Raw genomic sequence first — 25,500 nt, forward strand, 5'->3', positions numbered from 1 at the left:
ATGATAATCTTAGGATAAAAATGGTTAAAATGTTAAAATGATTACAACTATATATTTCATCTGAGCAAAGCTTATGAAAACCACATATGCCTTCCTATTATGTAACAATATCAGTGATCTGAGAAGTTTTCACCTGGTGTGACATCTGCAATATCAAATGTGGGAAGTGTTATTATCATTAATATTTTCAAGTGAATTTAGCGGCTCATGCCTCAAGGCGCCCAATTTAACTATCCCAGGGGGGTAAAGGACACAGACATAGAACTCGAATATGAATGGAGCAAGGTACGTAAGGCAAAAACAAAGGCAGGAAGTTATATCAATTGTAACAGAAATATTTTTTTGTCTAAGACAGAGAATAAGCTGCAGACAAGCTGGATTCTGAGAGCATTCAGGAGATCAGCGGAGAGGCCAGGTCGTTTCTTCAGTAACACTTTCTTGACTGTTGTCTTTTTTTATTCTTCGGTATTCGACTACGAGAAGGGTAATAATTACCAGAGACAATGCGATTACCAGGATTAGACGGGCAAGATTCACAATTCCCTGAGTAGTCAAGGAACCTGTGTGAAAGACACAGACACAACACTGGTCAGTGACTGTTTCATGATTATTACTGTTACTAAAATTTATTTTGTCAGCCGGATGTCCAAGAGAAGGGGAAAATACATCATCATGCTTAAGAATATTCAAACAATATCCACAGCAACAAGTGAATAGTATAGCCCGGTGATGGGCTTCCACTTCAGATCAGGTGAACACGTCTTAAATGATTACAATTTCCAAGAGTGGCAGAGACACCATAGCGATCACCTGTGATGGATATTTCTGTGGTTCTACCTATGCCATAGGCACATGGATATTTGGCTCTGATGGGAATGGAATGCAGCGTGGAAAAGTCATTTCTGAATATCCAATCAAAAGACCGTTACCTACAACAAAAACCTGTAGATATATCGTTCCTTAACACAGGATAACGCATTGTAGAGCTGCAAAGAGAACCACTGTTTGACAAATATGGAAGAGTGGGAGGGAAATGTAAAAATAGAAGCAGTAAAAGAGGTAATTTAAGCCATTACGCCCCGAGGTTCTGTAATTGCCATCCTCACTGCTTTCGTCTCCTATTTCCCCCCCCGGAGAGGGCGAAATGTGGAGGGAGAAATGGTGAGAGAAGCAGAGAGATGGGAACGGATGAGGAGAGAGAAGGAGGGAGAGAGGGCAGAAAGAGGGAGAAAAGTGCCAGACGGGGTGAGAAAGGGGATGAGATGGAAAGTGCGAGACGGGATATAATACTACTAATAATAATAATCCTTGCACTTGATATAGCGCTTTTCACGTCGGGAGGACGTCCCAAAGCGCTTCACAGAACACACTGTAAAGTAAATTGACTGTATATTTGTGGGCGAACGCGGCAGCCAATTGCGCACAGCAATGTCCCACAAACAGTCGTGGATTGAAGTGATCAATTTTATTATTGTTTTTGGTTTTTCGAGGGATTATTATTAGGCTCTGTGTGGAGTAAGGAAACTTGCCCAAGGTTTCGCCCTGCCTGGAATTGAACTCAGGTCTCTCGCTTGCAAAGCGAGTGCTCTACCCACTGAGCTACAGGACTCCACATAAGAAAGAGGAGGGGAAGAGCCAGCGAGAGGGTGGGAGAGAGTTGGCAGATGGGTACAGGTGTGGAGAGATATTGGGAGAGAGGGGTGGAGTGTGGGGAAAGTGGAGAGGTGCAGTTGGTGAGAGGGACGAAATGAGAGGAGGGTGGGTTGCGGGGCACAGAAAGAGCGTAAGTGCTTTGGGGAAATGAATAGAGCGGCGGGAAAGGGTTGGAGAGGTGGGAGAGTGCGGAAATGTTGGAAGCGTGACAAGAGTGAGAAGAGGGTAGGTAGGGTGTTGGGGAGAAAGGGACGAGAGAGAGGCAGTGAGAAGTTTATATAGGTGGGGACATAAGGATAGAGGGTTGGAGAGGGGGAAACGGTAAGAGTGGGGGAGATGCGAGATTGCAGAAGAGAGAAGGGGTAGAGTGTGGGAGAAAGTGTGGGAGTGTGGTTTAGAGAGGGGGAGAGGGGAAGAGAGGGGGAGAGAAAGGCAAGATGGGGGAGGGTGGAAGAGAGGGGGCGAGAGCTATAATAGAGATGGGGATAGAACAAGAGAGTAGGGAGGGGATGGGGAGAGAGGGAGAGAGATGAAAGAGAGGTGGAAATAGGTGGGAAGAGTGGAGCGGAAGAGGTGAGAGGGTGGGAGAGAGAGGCAGCGAGGGAGAGAGCGAATAGTGGTGAATGCAAAGAAAAGGGAGGAGAGAGGGTGGGAGGGCCAGTGGGAGAGAGCACAAGAAGAGAAATGAGGAAGAGTGTGAAGAGAAGCTGGGAGAGCGGGAAAGACCGTGGGAGCAGAGGGCGGAGAGTTATCAGAATGAAGGAGAAATCAAGAGAAAGGACGAAAGAATGGGGAGATGGGGAGACAGGAGGGAGAGAGGTGGAGAGAGGTGGGATGGGGAGATGGGGCTAGGGAAATAGAGGGGGTGATTGGGAGAGAGTGTCGGATGGAGGGAGGGAAAGGATGGGGGGAGGGAGGGTAGAGATAGGTTGGGAGATAAGTTGAGAGAGATAGTGTGGGTTGCGGTGGAGAGAGGCGGGGTGGGGGAGAGAGCGGTGGGTGGGGAAGATAGTGGAAAGGGAGAAGGATTGGAGAACGGAGAGAGTGGGTTTGGGGGTGGCGTGGGTGATTGCACCACACAGGGGACACAGAGCGCCTGTGTGGGCATCACTTGGCAGCTTGGGTTTCGAAAGTGTTTTATCGCTGGGATTTGTGTTCAGCCGGGTCAAAAACTCTAGCAAATACCAGGCGATAACATGGAAATATGGTCGATTGTGTATAGTGTGTTTACAACAGGAGATGCGGTAAATGTTCAGAAGACAAGCAGATAATTTTGTGAGATTTTACTCAGCTCTTACCCCGGATAGAGATTCCCACTCGCTCACTCTCCGGTGAAGTGAAAACTCGGCCGTCTATGTGCGTAGTATATTTACACCAATAATTTGCTGCACTGATCACGGATGGGGTGAATGTTGCCGTTTTGTTGTGTGCTGGAGCTGGTTGTGATGTGATAAACTCGCTGTCTCTGTATAAAGAGAAGTTGCTGCCAGGATAATTCCCAGAACACGAGATCTCAGCGTTTTCCCATCTCACAAACACCAACGAATCTTTTTTCAGGGAAATGTTGGGTTTCTGGAGCGGATCTGCAATTAAAACAAAGTAAAGATAATCTCACACTGTCTCCCCGATATGGACATTGTTCCTGGTCAGACTAAAATTCACACGTTGCTTCATTATCCTCCTGGATTAGGGTCAGGACGATGAGTGATGGGAAGGTGGAGGGAAAGGTATTAAGGGGTAGGTGGCAGACCGACCTGAGCAAGAGTTTCTTTACACAGAGGGATGGGGAGCGGCGGCTGGAGCGGGAAGGCCTGGGATGGCTGTCAACTGGGATAACACCACCACCAGCATGGGCGGTCGTGGAATCAGACGGTGTAGATACATTCAAGAGGATGCGTGAACTTGACAAAAGGGAAAGGAGAAGAGAGGTAATGGAAGGGAGCGAGGTTTCGGGAGGGAGTGAGGGCGTGAGAGGGTGTGGGAGGGAGGGAATAAAAGAGGGTGAGGGAGGAGTTGAATGTGTGAGATTGTGCAGTAGCCAGTGAGGGTGTGGGAGGGAGGGAGATGTTGATAGTTGTAGAGGGTGTGGTAAGATTAGCAGAGGGTATGTTTGGGTGTGAGTAATAGAACGTGTGATAGAGTGAGGAACCGGTGGAGACGTGCATCATTGAGCGGCTGCGACAACGATGAGGATGGAGCTGGGCGGTGCGGATGGGACTGTAATCGAGATAATTGTAAACCAGTGGAGAGCAAGCGGCTATTTTGCAGATTGGTTAAGGAATCCAGACCCTCGCTCTTACCCCACACAGAGATTCGCAATCGCTCGCTCTCAGGTGATGCGAGCTCTCGACCGACAATGTGAGTTGTATATTTACACCAGTAATATCCTGCACTGATGTCCGATGGAGTGAATGTGGCCGTGTTGTTGTTCTCTGGAGCTGGATGTGATGTGATAGATTCGGCATTTCTGTACAAAGAAAATTGGCTTCCGGGGTAATTTCCGGTACATGAGATCTGAGGACTTTCTCCTCTCAAAAATACCCGGGAATCTGGTTCCAGAGAAATGGTGGGTTTCTGCAGCGGATCTAGAATCAAAATACAGTGAAGGTAATCTCACACACACTCGCTCTGTGACACAAAATTCAGCTCAGAATAAAAGTGACCACCTGCTTGTTTCCCATCGTGCAGAACAGGTCGGTACGGGGGTCGGCGGAGGGGGAGCGAGGCGGGGTTCTGTTAAGGGACAGGCTCGGGACAGAACCCTATAATTGTTTCACTACATAGACTGAGGTGACGCGAAGTGTGGGATAGAGGTGGCCAGGCCGGATTTTGAGGCCGTGTACTTGGGTTACACACAACGCCACACTGTGATCGGACGGCGGAAGTTTAGCCGTAACCTCTCTTGTGACCTTCCATCATGGTATGAAACACATTGAAGTAGAAACCAGAAATTCACATGAGGGAGAGGAACAGAACTGTCTACAGGGACCGGCTTCCGGAAATGGAGTATCAGGATTGAGTCCATCGCGATTGATCTCTAACACAAAAACAGAGAGAGTTGGGAAAACTCAGCAGGTCAGGAAGCATCTATGGTGAAAGGCAAGTGAGTCAACGTTTCGGGTCCACGGCTCTACGTCAGAAACCTTCGTTAAACCCATTCAAGTAGAAGCCAGACCTTCACATGAGGGAGAATAACAGAACTGTCTACAGGGACATGCATTTGGAAACGGAATATCAGAATTGAGTCCACGGCAACTGAGTCCATTACCTGAACTGCTCTCTCTATTTATGTTTAAGATTACAGCATCTGCAGTATTTTGTGTTTTGTCTGCGATTGGTCTCTAGTCTGGTTCCTAATTGAGGTGAGTCTTCATTATTCCAGCGCCGTGCTAATGATAGCACAGCCCACACTTTCTCATCGGCAGGAAATGGAAGGGCAGACCAATCATTGGGAAAGTCTATCACAACACACAGTTTCTGTTAACTCTGGAAGCCAAGGCGCTAACAAGAAGAGTGATCCTCGCTGGACAAACAAAAGAAAGCTTGCTCGACAGCGACATCGAAGGCAGTTCTATGTGCGCACTTTGGGGCTTGGCTTTTCACGTTGATTTCGCAGGTTAGGGTATCAGTGTTAGGGGAAATACTTGAGTCCTTAATTAATATGCAGTTATGGGATTCCTGAAAGACCCTAACGAGATTAGTCAGAGTCAACATGTATCTACAAAAGGGAAATCATGCTTAACTAACCTTTTAGAGTTTTTTGAAGATGTATCTGCAGGTTAGATTGGGGGTAACCAGTAGATGCAGTATATTTAGAGTTTAAAAAGGCATTTGACAAAGTGCAACACAAAAGGCTATTGCACAAGGTTAAGGCCCACGGGATTAATGGGAACATATTAGCATGGATTGAAGAGTGGCTAACGGGTAGAAAACAGAGAGTAGGGATAAACGGGTCATTCTCCATTTGGCAGGATGTGATTAGTGGAGTGCCACAAAGATCAGCGCTTGGTCCTCAGCTATTTACAATTTACATCAATGATCCAGATGAGGCCATTGAATGTAACGTATGTAAATTCGCAGATGACACTAAACTAGGTGGGAGGGTAAGCTCTGAGGATGATGCGAAAGATTGCAATGGGATATAGATAGGCTAGGGGAGTGGGCAAGTAGGTGACAGAAGGAATTTAATTCGGAGAATTACGAAGTTATTCACCGAGGTAGAAAAATTAGAAAAACAGATTATGTTCTAGAGGGGGAGAGACTACATAGTTTTAGTATTCAGAGGGATTTGGGTGTCCTTGTACACCAGTATCGAAAAATTAGTTTGCAGCTGCAGCAGCATCTAAGAAGGCGAAGGGTAGTTAAAGTTCATTGCAAAAGGTTTATAGTACAAGAGAAGTGAAGTCTTGCTGCAACTGTATAAGGCCTTGGTGAGACCGCACATAGAGTATTGTGTGCACTTTTGGTCTCCTTATTTAAAAAAAGGATATACTTGCCCTAGACGGGGTGCAGCGTAGATTCACTCGGTTAGTTCCTGGGATGAGAGGACTGACCTATGAGGATAGGCTGAATAAACTAGAGCTCTATTCTCTAGAGTACAGAAGAATTCGGGGAGATCATATTGAAACATATAAGATTCTTAAAGGGTTGGATAAAGTAGACACTGAGGGTCTGTTTCCCCTGGTAGGAGCAATTATAAGCAGGGGTCACAGTTTTAAAATTAAGAATCAGCCTTTTAGAACAGAGTTGAGGAAATATTTCTTGATTCAGAGGGTAGTGACGTTAGGGAATTCACTACCTAAGAAGGCTGTGGATGTTCAGTCCTTCAACATCTTCAAGGCAGAGACTGATAGATTTTTAAAAAATAGAGGGATTAGGGAATATGGGGATAGGGCAGGTACTTAGAGTTAGGTCAGAAGATCAGCCATTATCTTATCAAATGGCGGGGCAGTCTCGAGGGGCCGAATGGCCTACTCCTGCTCCTAATTCTTATGTTCTTATCTGCTGATGATACATGCCCCGGGAATGATGAGTAGGAAGTGTCTCATCCACCGTGATATAGAAGGGGAGGCTGATGATTGGAGGAGGGAGGGAGTGGCGGGGGAGGAAATGGAACAGGACGGAGGGAATGATTGTAAGGGAAGATAGGGTAATGAAGTAGAGAGGGTGGACCGGGGTAGAGAGAGCAGGCGATGAACTAGCAGGTAAGAAGTGCGAGAGAGGGGATGGCCAGCGGGGTGAGAGCACGGAGAAAGAGGGTTGAGAGCGCGGGAAAAATGGGGAAAACGTGGGTGAATAATTAGGTAAGATAGGGACAGAGTGGGAAGAGAATGCAGGAGAGGTGCATTTAGGTGAGAGAGACGGGGGAGAGAGAATGAGTAGAATGGGAAACAAGGGAGGCAGAGGTAGGTAGAGGAACATAGCGCGGGAGACGAGGGAAGGGTTAGTGAGAGAGAATAAGTGAGTGCGAGAGAGGTGAGAAGACGAGAGTTGGGGAAACGCGGGTGAGTACGTGGCAGGAGAGAGAGAGGGCTCGAGAGGAAGGGGGAAAATACAAAGGGGACATCAGGGGATATCATGGAAATATAATCGACGGCGTAAAGCGTGTTTCCATCAAAAGCTGCTGTGAATATTCAAAAGGCAAACTCTGTGTGAACGCTTACTCAGTTCTTACCTCGCATAGTGATTCCCACTCTCTCGCTCTCTGGGGATTTGAGCTTTCGGCCGCCCATGTGAGTAGTATATTTACACCAGTAATTTCCTGCCCTGATCTCCAATGCGGTGAATGTAGCCGTTTTGTTACTCTCTGGAGCTGGTTGCGATGTGATAAACTCGCCGTTTCTGTATAAAGAGAAATTGCTGCCAGGAAGATTCCCAGAACATGAGATCTCAGCGCTTTCCCCTCTTACAAACATCCGCGAATTTGGTTTCAGGGAAATGGTAGGTTTGCGGAGTGGATCTGGAATTACAATACAGTAAAAATAATGTCACCAGCATTCGTTCTGTGTCTGGAATCGGTTGAGGATAGAGTAAAAGTAACTACTTGTTTCTTTCTCAGCTTAAACCAGGCTTCAGGAATATGGTGACGGGGAGGGGTAGAGGTGCAGGTTGAGGACAGAACTAAGCAAGTTCTTATTTACACAGAGGGAGGGGGAGCGACTGCTGAAATCGAGTTGGTCAGCGAGGGCAGTGAGATCGGTAACTGGGGTCTCACATAGCTCCAGACTGGGAGGGAAGGCCGGGAATTCAATCTGAACCTCTCATGTGAACTTTAGAGATCTTTTTAAACACATTCAACTGAAAGTCAAATTTTCATATGAGGGCGAGTAGCATCAGCAGAACTGGGAAAAGGAGATGGGTTTGACAACGGAATATCAGAATTAAATCGACCACAATTGGTCTTCAATCGGTTTCTGGAACGAACACATTCCTGGAATGATGTAAGGAAAACGTGTCATCACCAACTGATACAGAAGCTGGGATTGTGGGGGGATCGACGGTGAGAAGGGGAGGAATTGAGATGGAAGTGTGATGAAGTCGGAAGAGAGCGCTTGGAGCACAGCGAGAGGATTGTGGGAGAGAGGGAACTGGGGAAACAGAAATAGGGAGTGTCAGAGTGAGAGGGAGTGGGAGAGGGCTGAAGAAAGGTATATACGTGGGGGAGAAAGTGCGAAAGAGGAGGAAATGAGGTAGAAGAGAGTTGGGGAAAGAGGGTGAGTGAGGCGAAAGAGAGGGTGTGTTGCTGTGAGCAAGGAAGGGCGGAAGAAGGGGAAAGAGGGAGAATGGAGGGGGAGATGTAGCAGGACGAGAGAGGACGGATAGGGGGGAGAGCGCGGGGTATTATGGGGCAAGGGAGAGATGGAGTCGGGGAGGAAAATGGGGCGCTACACAGGAGATATCAGACGACAGCATGGAAATATGATCGATGATATCAAGAGTTTTTACAAAAACAGATGCAGTAAATGGTCAAAACACACACTGTTTGCCACTATGTTGGGATTTTATTCAGTTCTTACCCTGCACAGAGATTGCCACTCGGTCGCTCTCTGTTGATGTGAAATCTCGGCCGTCTAAGTGTTTAGTGTATCTACACCAGTAATTTCCTGCAATGATCTCCGACATGGTGAATAATGCCGTACTGTTATTCTCTGGATCTGGTTGTGAAGTGATAAACTCTCCGTCCACATATAAAGAGAAATTGCTGCCAGGATAATTTGCAGAACACGAGATCTCAGCGCTTTCCCCTCTCACAAACACCTGAAACTCTGGTTTCAGGGAAATGGTGGGTTTCTGTAGCGGATCTGGAATTATAAAAGAACAAAGAAAATCTCACAAGTACTCGCTCTGTGAAACGGACACCTTTAGCGTCAGAGTAAAAGTGACAATTTGATTGTTTCCAGTCTGGAAGAGGCGTCAGAACGAGGACTGATGTGGAAGGGATGAGGGGCAGATTCAAATCCGACCCGAGCAAGAGTCTCTTTACACAGAAGTAAAGCTGAGAACTGCGTGGCCAGGGATGGCAGTCGACTCTGGTAAAACACAGCACCAGCCAGGGACGGGAGGTAGGGAATTGAGTACGACTTCTTGTGTTATCTTCAGACGTGTTTTTAAGCAATAGGATAAAATCTCGACAAGTGGATCAAACATAGAATGTACTACCAACGAAATCACAAAGAGGGGAGTGTGATATCAGGAATTACTGGCTGAAGCGGTGTGTAGAATCAGTCAGTTTAGATACATTCCTGAATAAGCCAGACATTCTAGAGGGAGAGGGGAATTGAGGGATTCGAAGAGAGGGAGGGGGTGTGGTAAGAAGGCTGTGAGAGCGTGTGGGAGGGAGGGACGGACAGAAGGAGGGTGCCGGAGGGGTTGAACGTGTGAGATGGTGTCGGAGGCAGTGAGGATGTGGGAGTGAGGGAGATGTTGATAGTAATAAAGGGTGTGGGTAAGAAGAATAGAGGGTATGAGTCGGTGTGAGTAATCGAATGTGTGGGGTTTAGTAAGGAATGGGTGGTGACTTTTGTTGTCACGCGGCTGGGACAAGGATGGGGATGGAGGTTGGAGGTGGGGGTGGGAATGTGATCGAGATGATTGTACACCAGTGGAGAGTAAGCGGCTATTTTGCAGATTGGTGAAAGAATCCACGTTCTCGCTCTTACCCCACAAAGAGATTCTCAATCGCTCGCTCTCGGGTGATGTGAGCTCTCGACCGACAATGTGAGTAGTATATTTACACCAGTAATATCCTGCACTGATGTCCGATGCGGTGAATGTGGCCGTGTTCTTATTTTCTGGAGCTGGTTGTGATGTGATAGACTCAGCGTTTCTATACAAAGAAAATTTGCTTCCGGGATAGTTTCCAGTACATGAGATCTGAGGACTTTCCCCTCTCACAAATACCCGGAAACCTGGCTCCAGGGAAATGGTGGGTTTCTGAAGCGGATCTGGAATCAAAGTACAGTGAAGGTAATTTCACATACACTCGCTCAGTGACACGAAATTCAGGAAAAAATTGACCACGTACATATCGCGTAGGAGAGGTCAGTATGGGGTGTGTTTTTTGGGTCCAGTGGTCGGTTCAGGACAGAATCCTACAAGTATTTCATTGCACAGAGGGCGGTGAAGCTACGGCTGGGAGCGAGGTGTCCCGGCAGGATATTGAGGCCGGGACGGGGGTAACATGCAGCTTCAGCCCTGGGAGGGCGGAATTTCAGTCTGAAACTCTCTTGTGATCTTCGGTCGTTTAGCAAAACACATTTAAGTGGAAGCCAGAACTTTACACGAGCAGAGGAACAGCAACAGATCTATATGCAAGAACATGCGTTTGGAAACAAAATATCGGAATTGAGTGCACCGCGAATGCTCTCCAGTCTTGTTCCTAAGTGAGAAGGGTTCTCAGTATTCCAGGGCAGTGCTGATGATAGCACAGCCCAGCCTGGCTCATCGGCAGGAAATCGAAGGGCAGACCAATCACTGGGGGAGTCTACCATCATACTCAGTTTCTGTTAACTCTGGAAGCCAAACCTATAACAAGAAGTGTGATCCTCACTGGACAAACATTGGGGGAGCTTGCCAGCCTACGACATCAAAGGCAGCTATGTGTGCACTCTGGGGTTTGGCTTTCAGTGTCCCGCAGATAATACCCACAGGGAATGATGAACAGGTAGTGTCTCATCCACCGTGATATGGAAGGGGGTGGTGATGATTGGAGGAGGGAGGGAGAGATGTGGGAGGAAGTGGACAAAGGGCGGAGAGAATAATTGTAAGGGACGAGAGTGTTATGCGGGAGTGAGGGTGGACGGGGAAAGAGAGTGCAGGCGAAGAAAAAGCATGGAAGAGGGGCGAGAGATGGAATGGCCAGTGGGGTGAGAGCGCGGAGAAAGAGGGGGGAGGGCGGAAATTAGGGGAAAACGTGGGGGAATAAAAGAGGAAGATGGGGAGAGAGGGCGAAGAGAATGCAGGAGAGTTGCAGCGGAGTGAGATAGACGGAGGAGAGAGAGGGATGACGGGTAAACTAGGAAAGCAGAGGTTGACAGAGGGCAGAGCGCGGGAGACAAGGGAAGTGTTAATGAGAGAAGGGGCGGGAGAGGTGAGAAGGCGAGAGTTGGGGAAAACGCGGGCGAGTGCGTGGCAGAGGAGTGAGAGAGAGAGGGGGGCAGGGGGAAACGACATAGGAGACATCCAGGGATAACATGAAAATATAATCGACTGCGTAAAGCTTGTTTACATAAGACCTGCTATGAGTTTTCAAAAGGCAAACGGGTTATTGTGTGAAATTTTATTCAGCTCTTACACCGCATAGAGATTCCCACTCGCTCGCTCTCTGGTGATGTGAGCTTTCGAATGTCTATGTGTAACGTATATTTACACCAGTAATTTCCTGCACTGATCTCCGATTGGGCGAACGTTGCCGTTTTGCTATTTTCTGGAGCTTTTTGTCAGATGATAAATTCGCCATCTCTGTATAGAAAGAAAATGCTGCCAGGATAATTCCCAGAACACGAGATCTCAGCACTTTCCCCTTTCACAAACACGGAAATCTGGCATCAGGGAAACGGTGGGTTTGTGGAGCGAATCTGAAAACAAAACCCATGGGGAGAGAATGGGAGAGACTCGTGTCACAGAGCGGGCGGAACAAGAGGAAGGATAGCGTGTGGAAAGGGAGCTGTGATCGCTGTGATTGGACACAAGGGGGCAATGAGTGGTTATTAGTGAGAGATTCCAGCTCACATCACCAGACAGCGCTTACCCCACACAGAGATTCCCACTCGCTCGCTCTCAGGTAATGTGAGCTCTCGTCCGTCCATGTGTTTAGTAGATATACACCAGTAATTTCCTGCACTGATCTCCGATGGAGTGAAAGTTGCCGTGTTGCTATTTTCTTTAGCTGCTCGTGATTTAATCAACTCGCCGTCTCTGAAAAAAGAGAATTTGCTGCCAGGATACTTCCCAGAACACGAGATCTCAGCGGTTTCCCCTCTCATGAACACCCGGGAATCCGGCTTCAGGGAAATTGTGGTTTTCTGGACCGGAGCTGCAATAAAATCAAAGTAAAGATAATCTCACAAACAATCGCTCTGATCTTTGCTGTTATAATTAACTTCAGGGTAGACAATGAGCCCAGCCGAATGCCCGTTTGAACTGTTTTGTTTTAGGATTAATATGAGGCAGAAATTTGGATTGATTTTAACCCACTTCTCGATTGGACGCTGGGATTCTCCTGTAATTAAATATTTGTCTGTGCGCTCGGGGTCAGTGTGAGCTGTGGGTCGGTGTGAGCTGGGAGTCGCTGTGAGCCGGGGTTCAGTGTGAGTTCGCGATCATTGTGAGCTCGGGGTAGGTGTGAGCTGGGATCAGTGTAAGTTCCGTGTCAGTTTGAGCTGAGGATTGTTGTGAGCATGGGTTGCCTCTACTCTTGTCTGCCTGTTCGGGTAGAGAACATACGTCTCGGGGCAACATTGAAAATCAGAAGGGAATTTTTCCTTGTGATTTGGCCGACATTCCCCAAACAAAATGGATCATTCACTTCACGGATGTTTGCGGGATCTTTGCTGTGCTAAAGTAATTATTGTGGCAATTGGCCGTGGTTCTCAAGATGTTTTTGCGACAGAGAAACATCTGGTGTAGGGGAATTCCACATTCAGCTCCTTGGTACGTCCTCCAGACATGAGCGGCGTTGGTCACTTGTTGGTGTTGCTGTAAGAACCTAAGTAACGTCTTTTCTGGGGAGTATCAATAGTCGAAGTCAATAGAACTATATAATTCGCACCCACTCAGCCCCTCGCCCTGTGCTCAGACAATTCATCAGAGCACAGCACACCCGCAACCGCACCACCCCGGGCTCCCCAACCCCGTGCACAGCCCCACGCTGTGTTCAGGTTCTCCTCTATGCTCAGCCACCCTCCTTTTCTCAGGCCCTGTGATCACCCGTCTTCCGTTTCTCAGGCCCTGTGATCAGCCACCATCCTGTTCTCACCCCGTGTGCTCACCGCAATGCTCACCCGCCACTGCGCTTCCCTCTGCGCTGACCCCTTGCAAACAACGCCTGAGCCCAACACTTGTGTTCAGCACCGTGTGCTCACCGCATCCTGTGCTCAGCCCTCCTGTGCTAACTATTGTTCTAATCCAGACCCATGTGCTTATCCCCTGGGCTGAACCTCTGTGTTCACTCCCCACTGTGCTCAACACCGCAATGCTCACCCCATCCTGTACTCAGCTCCTGTAATCACCACCCGTGTTATCACACGCTGTGCTCGGCTCCCTGTACCCAACCAATTAGTTCGCCCTCATGTGCTCAATTCCCTGTGCTCAGCGCCCTGCAATCAACACCCACACACTGTGCTCACTGACCCCTGTGCTCACCATCATCCTTGCTAATCCCCATCCATGGTGCTCTTTGACCGTGCCTTCAGCTCCACTCTCGACTCTCTTCCCCCTCCTCGCTCCCTCCCTTCCCTCCCGTCACCCTGACTATTTCCTCCCTCCTCGCTCCCTCCCTTCCCTCACCCTGACCATTTCCCCCCTGCTCGGGTCATGACCCAACTGTGCAGCGCCTTGGGACGTCCTCCTGACGTGAAAGGCGCTTTATAAATGGAATCTTGTTGCTGTTGTTGCTCACCCGAGTTCCTTGTGCTCAGCCCCAGCGCCCAATCTCTATGTTCAAACCTGTGTGTTCACCACCACCTGTGCACACCCGGGCCCTTTTGCTCACCCCCAATGTATTCAGCACGATGTGCTGATTACGTATTTTGCACAGCCCCCTCCCTGTCTTCACCCCAACCGTTGCTCACCCTCATTATGATCAGCCCCTGCTCTTGCAACCTCCCTGTGCTCAACCTCCTATGCTCACTTCCCCTATGTTCAGCCCCCACTGTGCTTTATCCCTCTCTGCGCAATCCATCTGTGTGCTCAAACACTTTGCTTACCCGCTGTGCTCATCCACCCCCACTGCGTTCACAAACTCAGTGCTTAAGCACTGTGGTCACCCCCGGTTCTAAGCCCACCTGCGCTCATGCCACTGTGACAAACACGTCTACCCAGTGTCGTGTGGCCACCTCATGTGTTCAGGCATCTTGGGCTGCACCCCGCTCCCTACCCTGTGCTTACTGTCTGCACACTTTGCTCATTCTCCGCTGTGTTCACATCTCGTGTTCACACCCTGTGCTCACACCCTTTGCCCACCACTCCCGAGCTCTCTATCCTGTTGCTCACCTCTGCATGCTTATCACTCCTTATCCATTGATAATCCCACCTGTGCTCTGCCCCCTTTGCCCTCTTCCTCTATGCTCCCCCTTACCTATGCTCTCACCCCTGTGCCCACTCCCCTTTTCTAAACCCTCCCCCGTGCTCAATCCCAGTGTTTTTTTCCCTGTGCACAACCGACCTGTGTTCACCTCTTCGCTCAACCACCATATGCTCACCCCATATTTACCCCCGCCTTATGCTCACTGCCTTGCGCTCACCACGCAGTCTTCACCCCCTCTGTTCTCAACAACCTACGCTTACCACAGCCTTGTGCCAGCACACCTTTGCTCACCTACCGGGCTCCCCTCATTTTGTGTTACATCCTCGCTCAATCAAGCCCCCACCCCTTTCCTTGATCGCGCCCCCAACCTGTGGTCACACCCGCTGCTGACCCACAAGGTGCTCACACGCCTGTGCTCATCACACTCTTTTTATCATCTTGTGTCACCCCGTGGTCTACCCACCTGTGTTGAACCCACTGTATTCACTCCTTTTTGCCCTCCTACCCTTTGCTCATATCATTCAACCCCGTGCTCACCCCCTCTGGGAAATCCCCTACTGCAGCAATCCAGCCCCTGTACTCACACCCTGTTGCTCATTGTTACTTACCGTCAATCCTGTGGTCCCAACCCTTCGCCCTCACCTCCAGGTTTTTCAATTCCAACCTTGTTCAACTCCCTTTTGCCTGCCATCGCTTGCAAACTTCCGTGCTACACTCAACCCACACTAAGGCCACCATCAAGCCTCCTTCGACAACGAGGAGATGATCAGACTACAAATTTGTTTACCTGAGCAGATGACTCCTGCATCATTGGCGTGTGTCCTGTAATAGTGACCCCAGGGCCATGTGTGACAATCCCTCAGAGCAGACTCGCTCCCTCTGCACCGCACATTGTATGTCACAACGTAGCCTGATCCTTTGCCAAATTGAGCTCGTGATGCTGACAGCGCGTCTCCGCAGCCCAACTCCTTACACACCACAGCCGCGGCCTTCATATCCCACGTTAGAACATAGCCATAGTCATAGCTATAACCATCGATTGTGCCCCATTGCCCTCCCTGGTAAATCTCCACTCTCCCGGCACACGGGCTGCCGCCATTGACCAGCCTCACACTTACATTCCCTGTAAAATAGCATACACAGAATTTAACGTTTGTTTCCTGTTTGATTTCCAGTCACCCAGGTTAATGCAATAAAATATACCTTTACGGAGCGCATGACACATTGGGAGGGTGTCTGGGGTAATAAACAATATAACAAGTATAATAATCATTATAATGTTTGGGCTGACTATTGGCGACATACAGTCCGCAATCCGAGTGTCACAGCAACAGTATATTTCACAACTAGCTGTGCACTTTGCCGCTAAGTTTGGAAACAAAGGTTAGTATCATTCTTCTGTATATTATTATATTTTATCTTAGGTTATTATTTTTTATATTAAATTTTTTAATTTATCGTATATAATTTAATTTATACTTGATATAATATTATACTTTGTGTTAAAATATTGTATTTTATTACATTTATTATGTTATACTTAATATTAGATTAATATATTTTATTACATTATTGTAATTTATATTATTACATATTATATTAGATAATTGTTTGCGTATGTTAGATGACGATATTTCATATTAACACACTTTATATATGTTATTATACTTCCTATAACATTAGGAGTCTCATCCAAAAAAGAATGTCATTGGTTTTCTAATTTGTTATAGAATATATTAGTACAGGTGCACATCTCTAGAATGGTGTGTTATTTTCTCTGTCGATACCATGTTAAAGAGCTCCAAGCGTACAACATTTCTCTGCTAAAGTTGAGATAAACAGTTGATACTCAAACAAGGAGAGTTAGACACTAAACAGGCCAACATGATACTGCAGAATCATAGCTCAGCCACCTCAGGGCTATTCTCTCCGGGGAGGGGAGGGGGAGTGAGTGGGGGGGTGGGGAGGTGGCATAACAATTCAGCATCACAAACAATACGGCCCAAGTCAGAGAGATTCCACGTCTCCCAACATACCCTCCATTTCACAGCTGCCACCCAGTGCACAGCTGACACCGCAGGAACAGCCACTCCTGCAGAGCCCCACACATGCTGGCACAGACCCTCAGTCACAAACACCCAGGGAACAGCTGACCCATCCCCAGGGCACAGAAACATTCCCATTGCACAGCCACTCATATCTGCACTGCCCCTGTCATAGTGCCCAGCGCCCAGCTTCCAAGGGCAAAACGGCTCCCAAATGCACATCCCATCAAAATACAGTCCTTCATTCACAGCACCGCTCCACAAAGCAGAACCCCCTTCGCCAATCACTGCCGCAGTTTATCGTCTTCACACAAAGCAAACATTTCTCCCGTTGCACAGCCCAACCTCATTTCACAAATCCTGCCCCATAAGGTACACGCACCAAAGCACAGAAACCCCAGACAAGCTCCCAAGTCAGCCCACAGTAACACAGGGTATAGCACCTCTCACGGCACAGGCGCTCCAACATGGCAAAGAGACCCCAACGAAGCATAGCCCCCACCCAATATAGCACCCCTTCATGCACAGTAACTGCCCCCCAGAATACGGCGCCCCATGGCGCATCCCCTACACATTAAACTTCTCCCAGACAACCCCCACCCCCAACGCTACTCCCTGGCATAACCCCACTCAGAGCATACCTCCATATATCCACAAACATTGGGGCAGCTGTGACCGCACCCTCCAAAACCCAGAGGCCTAACCGTGAGTTTCTCCACCATCCTCCCAGGCCGAGTCTCACTCTTAGAATCTACCATAGCAGCTTCTCTTTGTGAGATTGTGTCACTAACCTGCAGATTCCACTGTCTTTCTCTTCAGAAATATCACTGCACAATGGAAAAAAAAGTCAAAGCAGGAATTATTAACAACCACCAAATTATAGTTATGGAGCGCCTTTCACGTCGGAAGAAAGTCTCATAGCGCTGAACAGTCAGAGGTCGAGGCCCGAGTATGGAGTGCGGGAATGGGGGTGCGCAGAGTTGCGGGGATTGGGGTTTGTGTGGTGGGGTGGGAATGTAGAGCGGTGGGAGGGCGACCAACGACACGATTGAAGAGAAGTATCTTGATACCGACCTTGAAGGAGGCAAGCTAGGACGCGAGGTCAAGGGACAGAGGGATGGAGTTCGAGAGGATGGGGGCAGAGAGGCTAAAAACTCGGCACCGAAGGTAGGGAGGGTCGGGCGGGAGACATGTAACAGACCGGAGCCCGCTGAACGTAGGGAGCGGGCAGGTTGACAGGCAATTAACACAGCAATTCATGCAACCGGGGATCTAATCTGTCCGGTCTGTCACATTACCAATATTTTGTCCTTAATTACAAGGAAGCCATTTAAGTTGATCAACATAATAGACTCCAGTGGGGATAGAGAGAGAGAGAGGATCGGAATAGAATAGGGAGCTCCAGTGAGGGAACCAGCACCCGAATACAAACGACAAGGAGAAGGAAAGAAGAGAATGGAAATACATTGGAGAACTCCTGTGCTGCAGCGAGAACGATCATATAAACAACAGGCAGAGAGTTAGCAATAAATGGGACTAGCGGAAAGAGCTCCGCTTCGGGATCGTGCACATGCACAGGCATGATGGGGAGAGAGACAGCATGGTATGGGAATAGAACAGAACGGCATTTCTGTGCAAGGACCGTTTCTGTTTCTATTCATGCAGAAGACTGGGTTTGGTGACTGTCCAGAAAAAGAGAAGTTTATCTCAAACCCCGTTTATAGGCAGAACACAATGTTTCTCCCTGTCGATAAGCAGTGCGCTCACTGGCTGTTGTTTACTCCTGGTCGCTCCGCTCCCGTTCGCCATGAGCAACAACTTGCGTTTTGACAACTTGCATTTATACAGCGCCCTTCAAACGGGGAAATGTCCAGGAGGACTTTATCATTGCAAAGACTTCCACAAAATTTCAACCTTCCCTCTGTCAGTGACAACAGCACGAGGTCCCCCTTCAATCACTCTAGCCCTCCCTTTCCACCATTCCTTTCGCAGTCCCTCTGCATTCACGCCTCCCTCTTCCCGCTGCCTTTCACCTCTCTCCCTCAACCCGGACCACTCTATACTCAATATTCAACCTTTTAACATCTCATTCCTCTCTGCTCTCCATTCTCTCTTTCTCCAACACACTCCCTCTCTTCCCTGCTCTCTCTCTCTTCTCCACTTTCTGATTTCACTCACCACTCCACTCTCTCTCCCAATACCCTCTCTGCCATCTCCCGTCTCTCTCCATTCTCGCGTCACTCTCTCTTAACGCCTTTCTCCTCTTTCTCTTCTCTACCCTCTCCACTCTCCCGCCTCTCCTCTACCAACAAAACGAAACTACATCCAGCAGAAGATCGAATTCAAGATCCTCGTCCTCACTTTCAACGCCATTCATGGCCTTGCTCCCTTCTACCTCTCTGATCTGCTGAGTGCCTACCGAACTGCCCGCTCCCTACTTTCAGCGGGCTCCAACCCGACACGCCCTACCATCGGTGGCCGGGCTTTCAGCCTCTTTGCTCCCACACTCTGGAACTCCATCACACAGTCCATTCGCACGGGTTCCTCCCTTGCCTCCTTCAAGGCGGTCTCAAGATTCTCCGATTCGATCGTGTTTTAGTCGCCCTCTCAACTTTCTGCCATCCCTCATCCCTAACCCACCCCTTCCCCATGCTCGGGCCCTGAAACCTGACTGTCCAGCGCGGAGGGAGTTTCTTCTGACGTAAAAAGTGCTCCATAAATATAATTTTCTATTTGTTCTATAGGGTCTTTCACGTCGGAGGTCGACTTTGGCGCTGGGCAGACAGAGTTTGGTACACAAGCTGATGGCAGGCATTAAGGAGTGTGGAGGTCACGATGGAAGGATGGTCATCGAAAGAACGGTCAAAGAGAAGGGTGTTACGATGGATCTTGAATGAACTAAGGAAGATTCGAAGTGGGCATACTGCAGAATGGAGTTTCTGAGTGTGGAGTGGGCAAACGCCTGCCCGAGAATGGTGGGGATTTTGAGGCTGGAGACGTGAATCAGGCAGGAGCTGGTGTATGGCGATATGGGCTGCAGAGTTCTGGGTGACCTGCAGCTTATAGCGGGTGGAGTTCTGGCGGCCGACAAGGGGTGAGTTTGTATAGTCGCAGGCAAGCCCGGATGCTATGAATGCGTGTATGATGGTTTTGGTGGCCAGCGCTTTGAAACAACGGCGGAGCCGAGTAATGTTGCGGATATGGTGGAAAGCAGACCGTTTCATGGCAGAGAGGTGAGGCAGAAAGGATAGTTGTAGGTGAAACAAGAAGCCACGCTCCTTTCCATTCCCTGGCTGAGCCGTCACTGTGTTTGGGTTAGAAATAATACTCACCGAAGATGAGAAGCCATGGCTTCATATCGAGGATGTGGAGGAGTTCGTGGGAAGCTCAGAGCTTGGGGTCTTGTGTTTGTGTCCGATGGGGAGGGGTCTCCGCAGACTTATTGATCAACCACACGCAGTAAATCTCTGAAGCGGCGTTTGCCAGGAATACGGAGCTTGTGATTCCCAAACATTCAATTCCCTATGACAGACATACACAGAGCTGTTGTGACAAAAGCGCACTGAGAAACAATCTGACACACACGCACAAACACAGACACTCACACAGACGAACCGGAGCTGTGACTTTGAGATGGATATTGAGCGAATTTCAGAGCTGGGAATCGGAGACTCAGCCTCTGCTTCTCTCTCTCTCTCTCTCTTCCTTTCTGCAGAGACCAGGCGGCACGAGCATGTCTTGTGATGTCCATTACAGGAATTGTTGCAACATTTGCCTCAGGCTCACATGTAACAGGACAGTGTGAAGCTGATTCACATAAACTGCAATAAGTTATTTTAATATGGTGAGTAAGGGCACTGCGAGCAGAACTGGGCACAAAGGGCGTTGCTTGTTGTGGAAAGGAGAAGTGAGTTCTTCTCCATTGCTATGCGCATCCATGTTTTTGTGTTCGTCTGCCAACATATAGTCACTACACACTATACCTCATTCCCGTTAAACACTATGGAAGGATTGGACACAGAGATAAGACCTGGAGTGAAATCTAACACAATATAAACTGGAGATAAAGATGTATTATTTCAGTTTTTCCTCTCTATCGGATCAAATCCTTCCTCTTTTCAGTTGCTCAGACTTAATACTTTCGTTATTACTTCCGTCTTTGATCCCCCGCAGTATCCCGGGGGACTCAATGCTGATGACAGCCCAGCCTGGCTCATCGGCAAGACCTGGTAGAGCAGACCAGTCACTGCGCGGAGGTATTGCTCCCACTCAGCTCTTGTTATTCCTGCAGCCCTAACTAACGGGTAGAGTGGTGTCAGCTGGACAAGCAGGATGAACGGTTGCCAGACAGCGATCCGAACGGAAACCTAGGTGGATTTACCATGTTAAATGCCATCAGTTACCTAAACATACACGATGAGATCAGCAAAAAAATTGGCTCTGAAGTTGGAACTAGAAGTATAAATGAAGAAACTGTGGAATCACAACTTATAAGCAGTAAATCTAATGTAGGTTATCAGCAACGAGAACTGCGCATTGCCATACAGCCTGCGAAATGCTTTAATGAGTCCTGATGCGGATGTTGATTTATCAAAGGTAAGGAATGCAATACTTTGTTTATATGGTCTATTATGGGAGGTTAGGAGGATAGAGTGTCTCACAGAGTATGGAAAAATTGCGGAATTTGCTACCATATTCTGTGGTTGACGTGAAAATGTCAGTGTATTTAAATTGCTATGTTTAGAAGGGAATAGAGAGGGGTATGAGCAGTAAAAACAGTGGTGTAGGAGAGGGGGACAGAGGGGTGGAGTATTGAGTAACAGAATGTTGTAGTAATGGGGACTAGATGAATGTAAGAAGGGATCCTAAGGGGCGGAGGCGGGGTGGGGAAGGATCGGGGTGTGGGGAGCTCTGGTGATGGACCAGTTGGGTGGAATGGCTTGGTTCTCTGGATCACTCTATGCCATTTTTTGTACTCGGTGTGCCATCATACAAAGTTCTGCTGTGCCTTTCAGGTTTATGTAAAATTTTGAAGTGGAAAAATTCCATAGCTCAGTTACAGAAACATAGAGGAGGATGTGAGTGTTTGTGAGGAACAGCAGCTTTAAAAATAATAGAAATGCTATTAAAGAAAAGCGAGATTTGTCACTTTTTTTTCCAGAAAAACTTTGAACTGATAATAGTTCTTTGCTAATCCATACATTTGTCCTCAAGAGGGATATTTGAACTTTACCTCTTTTTTGTGGGAATATTCTGATTAATTAATAGCCGAGCTAAACGCTGTGATATCGCAGGCATTATCATTGTTGAATGGAATACATATTTGCAAAAACTTTGCAAATAAAACAACATGCTTCCACTATTTTGCTGTACCATTTGAAGCCTTTGTGTTTCTTTGGGTAATAAAGAGTTACTTGAGAGTTCCGCAGCGCTGTTGTCTTGTCCGAATTTACAATCAGACAAGGAATCGGATTTCCGGCTGCCATACACCAGGTGACCACAACGAGAGCAAACATTTCTTCCTTTCAAGCTGCAACTCAGTTATTAATATGCAAGAGAGGAAATTAGCAGATACAATTTGTGCAAATTATTTTAATTCATGTGAAATCCGAGAGTAAAATAATTCTCCTGTATTCAAAAGAGAATTAATAAGTTAAACCTAACCAGGACTGTGTCTGAGATACGCTAACCTTCCTCTCTGTCAGTATCCAGAGGGCAATTGTGGTGTCTCTTCATAAGTGAGACTCAGAATTACGCAGAAATGTCATTGATAAATAATAAGAATAATAATCCTTCCATTTGATACAGAGCTTTTCACATCTTCTAGATGTCCCAAAGCGCTTCACAGAAAATACTGTAAAATGAATACTGTTATGGAAGCCTTGAGTTAGTACTGTCCAAGTGTACTGTTGACAATTGAACGTAAACGCAAACTTATGCTGGTCCTCTGGTTTTAGAAGAATGCTCCAGAATCCGTTTGCAATATCCAGGGTCGAGAACCATTCGGGATGTCCTTCAGAAGCTGGCTCATGTCACTTACAACTGGGGCACAAGCAGGTGTAATTTTATTAAGCTGCCGATAATCAATGGTTAACCGCCAGGAATCATGAGGGATAATATTGGACCAATCCAGGGGTGACTTGACTGAACTGGACGGTACGGGATGGGCTTTTTAATAGAGCACACAGCATGCCGATCTAATATTTCACAAAAACGACCCTGACCAGGATGTTAATTTAACCATAAACAATGATTCGTACAGTCAAGCATAGCGTTACGCGAGGTTAGTTCATCGCTACCGAATATACCGGGTTCAGTGGTTAAATTTACAGAAATTGGCTGTTTTAAAACAATTGTTGCTTTACAAGTCAATTGTACAGGAAAATGACGCAACACTTGACCATACATAGGGCGACCAGATACACCAGAAAATTCCAAACATTCACCCTTTAGGGGAGGAAGCGTTTGGTTGTCGAAATTAAGCAAGGTTGCTGTAGAGCCTAAATCTACCAAATGGAGGCGGGATCTATGCCTAACCCCATAGCAGCAGAGGTATTCTTATTCAATTTCCCTAACCAGCATTTTTTTTGTAATTAGCAGAACCCTCGCTTCTTTGCCGATTCGTGGCGTTCTCCTGATTAGCTGAATATAGCTGCCACAGTCTATGATGGAAAGCCAGGGGACCTTCATTTGCAACCTGCTTACATGAGGTCAAATCTTCAAGGGGGTTTTTCTCCTACTGCCATATGTGTCTTTCTTCTTCGAGGTGTTGGCAACTCACGACAGCCCATTATTTCAACAAAACTTCCTTCTCGCTACCACTCAACCTCCGCTGAATGCCTAACTCCTCGATTTCTCCTACTAAAGGCTTATACCCTGTAGCGCCACTTGGCTGCGGAATATTCTCATCGTTCGCCCCCAACTTCAACTTCTGAACCGTTTTAATGAGCTTCCTTTCAAAGTTCACAGCCCAGTCACAACAAGAATTATTTCCCGGGGCCATAGTGTCAATTACTGTCGGTCCTGGTCCCTCTCCTTACCCAAGGAAATAGTGAGTTTTCTTCGGCTTGCACTGGCTGCCCAAACAGTTGAAATTTACCTCACGACTCACGGTACCAACTCTCTTAATGAGCTTTCTGTTGAATTTCACAGCTCAGTCAAAACCAACAGGTTATTTTCAGCGACCACAGTCACAATTGAAATACAACAACATTCAATTATTATCAGTCCCAGTCCCTCTCCTTACCCAGAGGTAATCGGGGATTTCCTTCCCTCGGTTTGGACTAACTTAACACCTATAGGAGAATAACTAAAAACTAAACATTTATAAATAACTAACTAAAAACTTAACATAAACCTTCGTCAAGGCTTGATTGTAATTACTCCGTCCCACTTTCCTGAACGATCCTGCCGACTAAGCCAAATTGTTAAGGAAAAACCTTCTTTCGAGTTCCAATCAAAGACAACCACTGTTTGCAACCAGAGTAGTGTTTATTAAACTCCAGGATCGGTCCAAGTTCCCGATGGGTGTGGGCAATTAAGCACAATCAATAGATTCACTAACAGAACAATAGTACCGCGTAATCCCTCCTCGTGGTCGTCTACTTCTGCTTTCTCGCTCTCAGTCTTCATACACGGTAGGTACTGTCATGGGCGCCGATCTTGGTCTGGCACAGTCTCTTAAGCTTGTGTACATCCAATCATGGTGCGGATATTAGGTCACCTGGCCAAAATCATGCTTGGTTCACGTGAACATCTCATGGAGTGTACGTGCCTCACACACACAAACACACTGTCCTTGAGACAGTCCGTTATCTTGTGTACTTGCAGGGCAGTAGTACGCATCTTATCCTTGAGACACTCACGTGATCCTGGGAAACTCATGTGTTTCAGTCCAGTTACCCCCCACACTTAACTTAAAAGTTAACCTGTTCGCAACATCTATTATGATTCTAACATTATACAAAAAGTTTAAATTCTAACGTGGGGGCAGGTGCGGTCTAGGGTGGGTGGCTTGGGGGACTGCACATGGCAACAGTTGCCTGTGAGGGTCTTTTTACTATGAAATAAAGGCGAGGATTATTAAATTAATCCCACTACATTATAAAACGAGTACTGAAGAATATTTCACATTTATTGCATTCTATACTGCAGGTAAACAGTATATTCCAAGAGGGGAAAGGTGAGTACATTTCCATTCTAATCCATGCTCTCTTTTCCTATCCTTCCTGCGCAGGTGCTTCCACCCCACTGCAACTCTCTTCTTATAGCATTCCCAGCTCTCTCCCCATATTGTCTTTGATGGTCCTCCCTCCCCAGTGCAGGTTTCCACTTCAGTCCCATTCGTTGGTGCTCCCCATTGTGTTTGCACTTGTGCTCCCTCAGAACATTTTCCGTGCTGTGCGCGGAATGAAAACCCGATTGGAGGTGTTCATGGAGGGGGTAGGAGGAGAAGAAAGTGCGAAACTGAGAGGCAACGGCTGTCTCAAGGACCTTGGAAAGGATGGGGAGAATCAGATGGGCTGGTAGCTAGATAGCTGTCATGGGTCAAGGTAAGGTTTCTTCATGGCGGGGTGATATTGGCTGTTTTGAGAGTGGATGGATGACAGGGAGAGGTTGATTATGTCGGCGAGCTGTGGGGCAAAGAGCTGGAGTTGGGATTTAAGTAATGTGGTGGGGGTGGGGACCAGCGAGCAGGCCGTGGGCTTCCTGGAGATTACGGTGGTAAAGACAGAGGAGTGGTGACGCATTCATAGGTTTGGAAGGAGCGACGGATAATTATCTGATGGACAATCGTGTGGGGTGGGGTTAGGGATGTGTTGGAATTTGGGAGGGCAGTGGTGGCTGATCTTGGACTCGAGGAAGTCCAGCATTTCCTCGCAGTGACAGTCAGACGATTGATTCTGCGAGGCGTGTCGGTGAGGGCGGAGTAGCCAGTTGGTAGTAGAGAATACATTCCAGGGTTGCCCCTCGCCTCCACGATTAACCTGGAATGGAAGAATGATTTGGCTGAGGCGAGAGCGGAGCGGTAGATCGTGATGAGGTCCAGCCAGATGT

General features: G+C 47.6%; 1 protein-coding gene across 1 annotated transcript in view; it reads right to left on the reverse strand.

The window, feature by feature from the left end:
* Window positions 1–8,924: 8,924 nt before the first annotated feature.
* Window positions 8,925–25,500, reverse strand: part of LOC103190225 (deleted in malignant brain tumors 1 protein-like) — a 40,025-nt gene continuing 23,449 nt past the window's right edge. Inside the window, exons 2-5 of the mRNA XM_042345313.1 lie at window positions 15,186–15,521; window positions 11,903–12,187; window positions 10,054–10,097; window positions 8,925–8,954 (exon numbers count right to left, since the gene is read on the reverse strand). Of these exons, the coding sequence (XP_042201247.1) occupies window positions 8,925–8,954; window positions 10,054–10,097; window positions 11,903–12,187; window positions 15,186–15,521 (695 nt within the window). The remainder of the gene's footprint in view (window positions 8,955–10,053; window positions 10,098–11,902; window positions 12,188–15,185; window positions 15,522–25,500) is intronic.

Source organism: Callorhinchus milii, unplaced genomic scaffold, assembly GCF_018977255.1.
Source record: "Callorhinchus milii isolate IMCB2004 unplaced genomic scaffold, IMCB_Cmil_1.0 Scaffold40, whole genome shotgun sequence".
NCBI lineage: Eukaryota > Metazoa > Chordata > Chondrichthyes > Chimaeriformes > Callorhinchidae > Callorhinchus > Callorhinchus milii.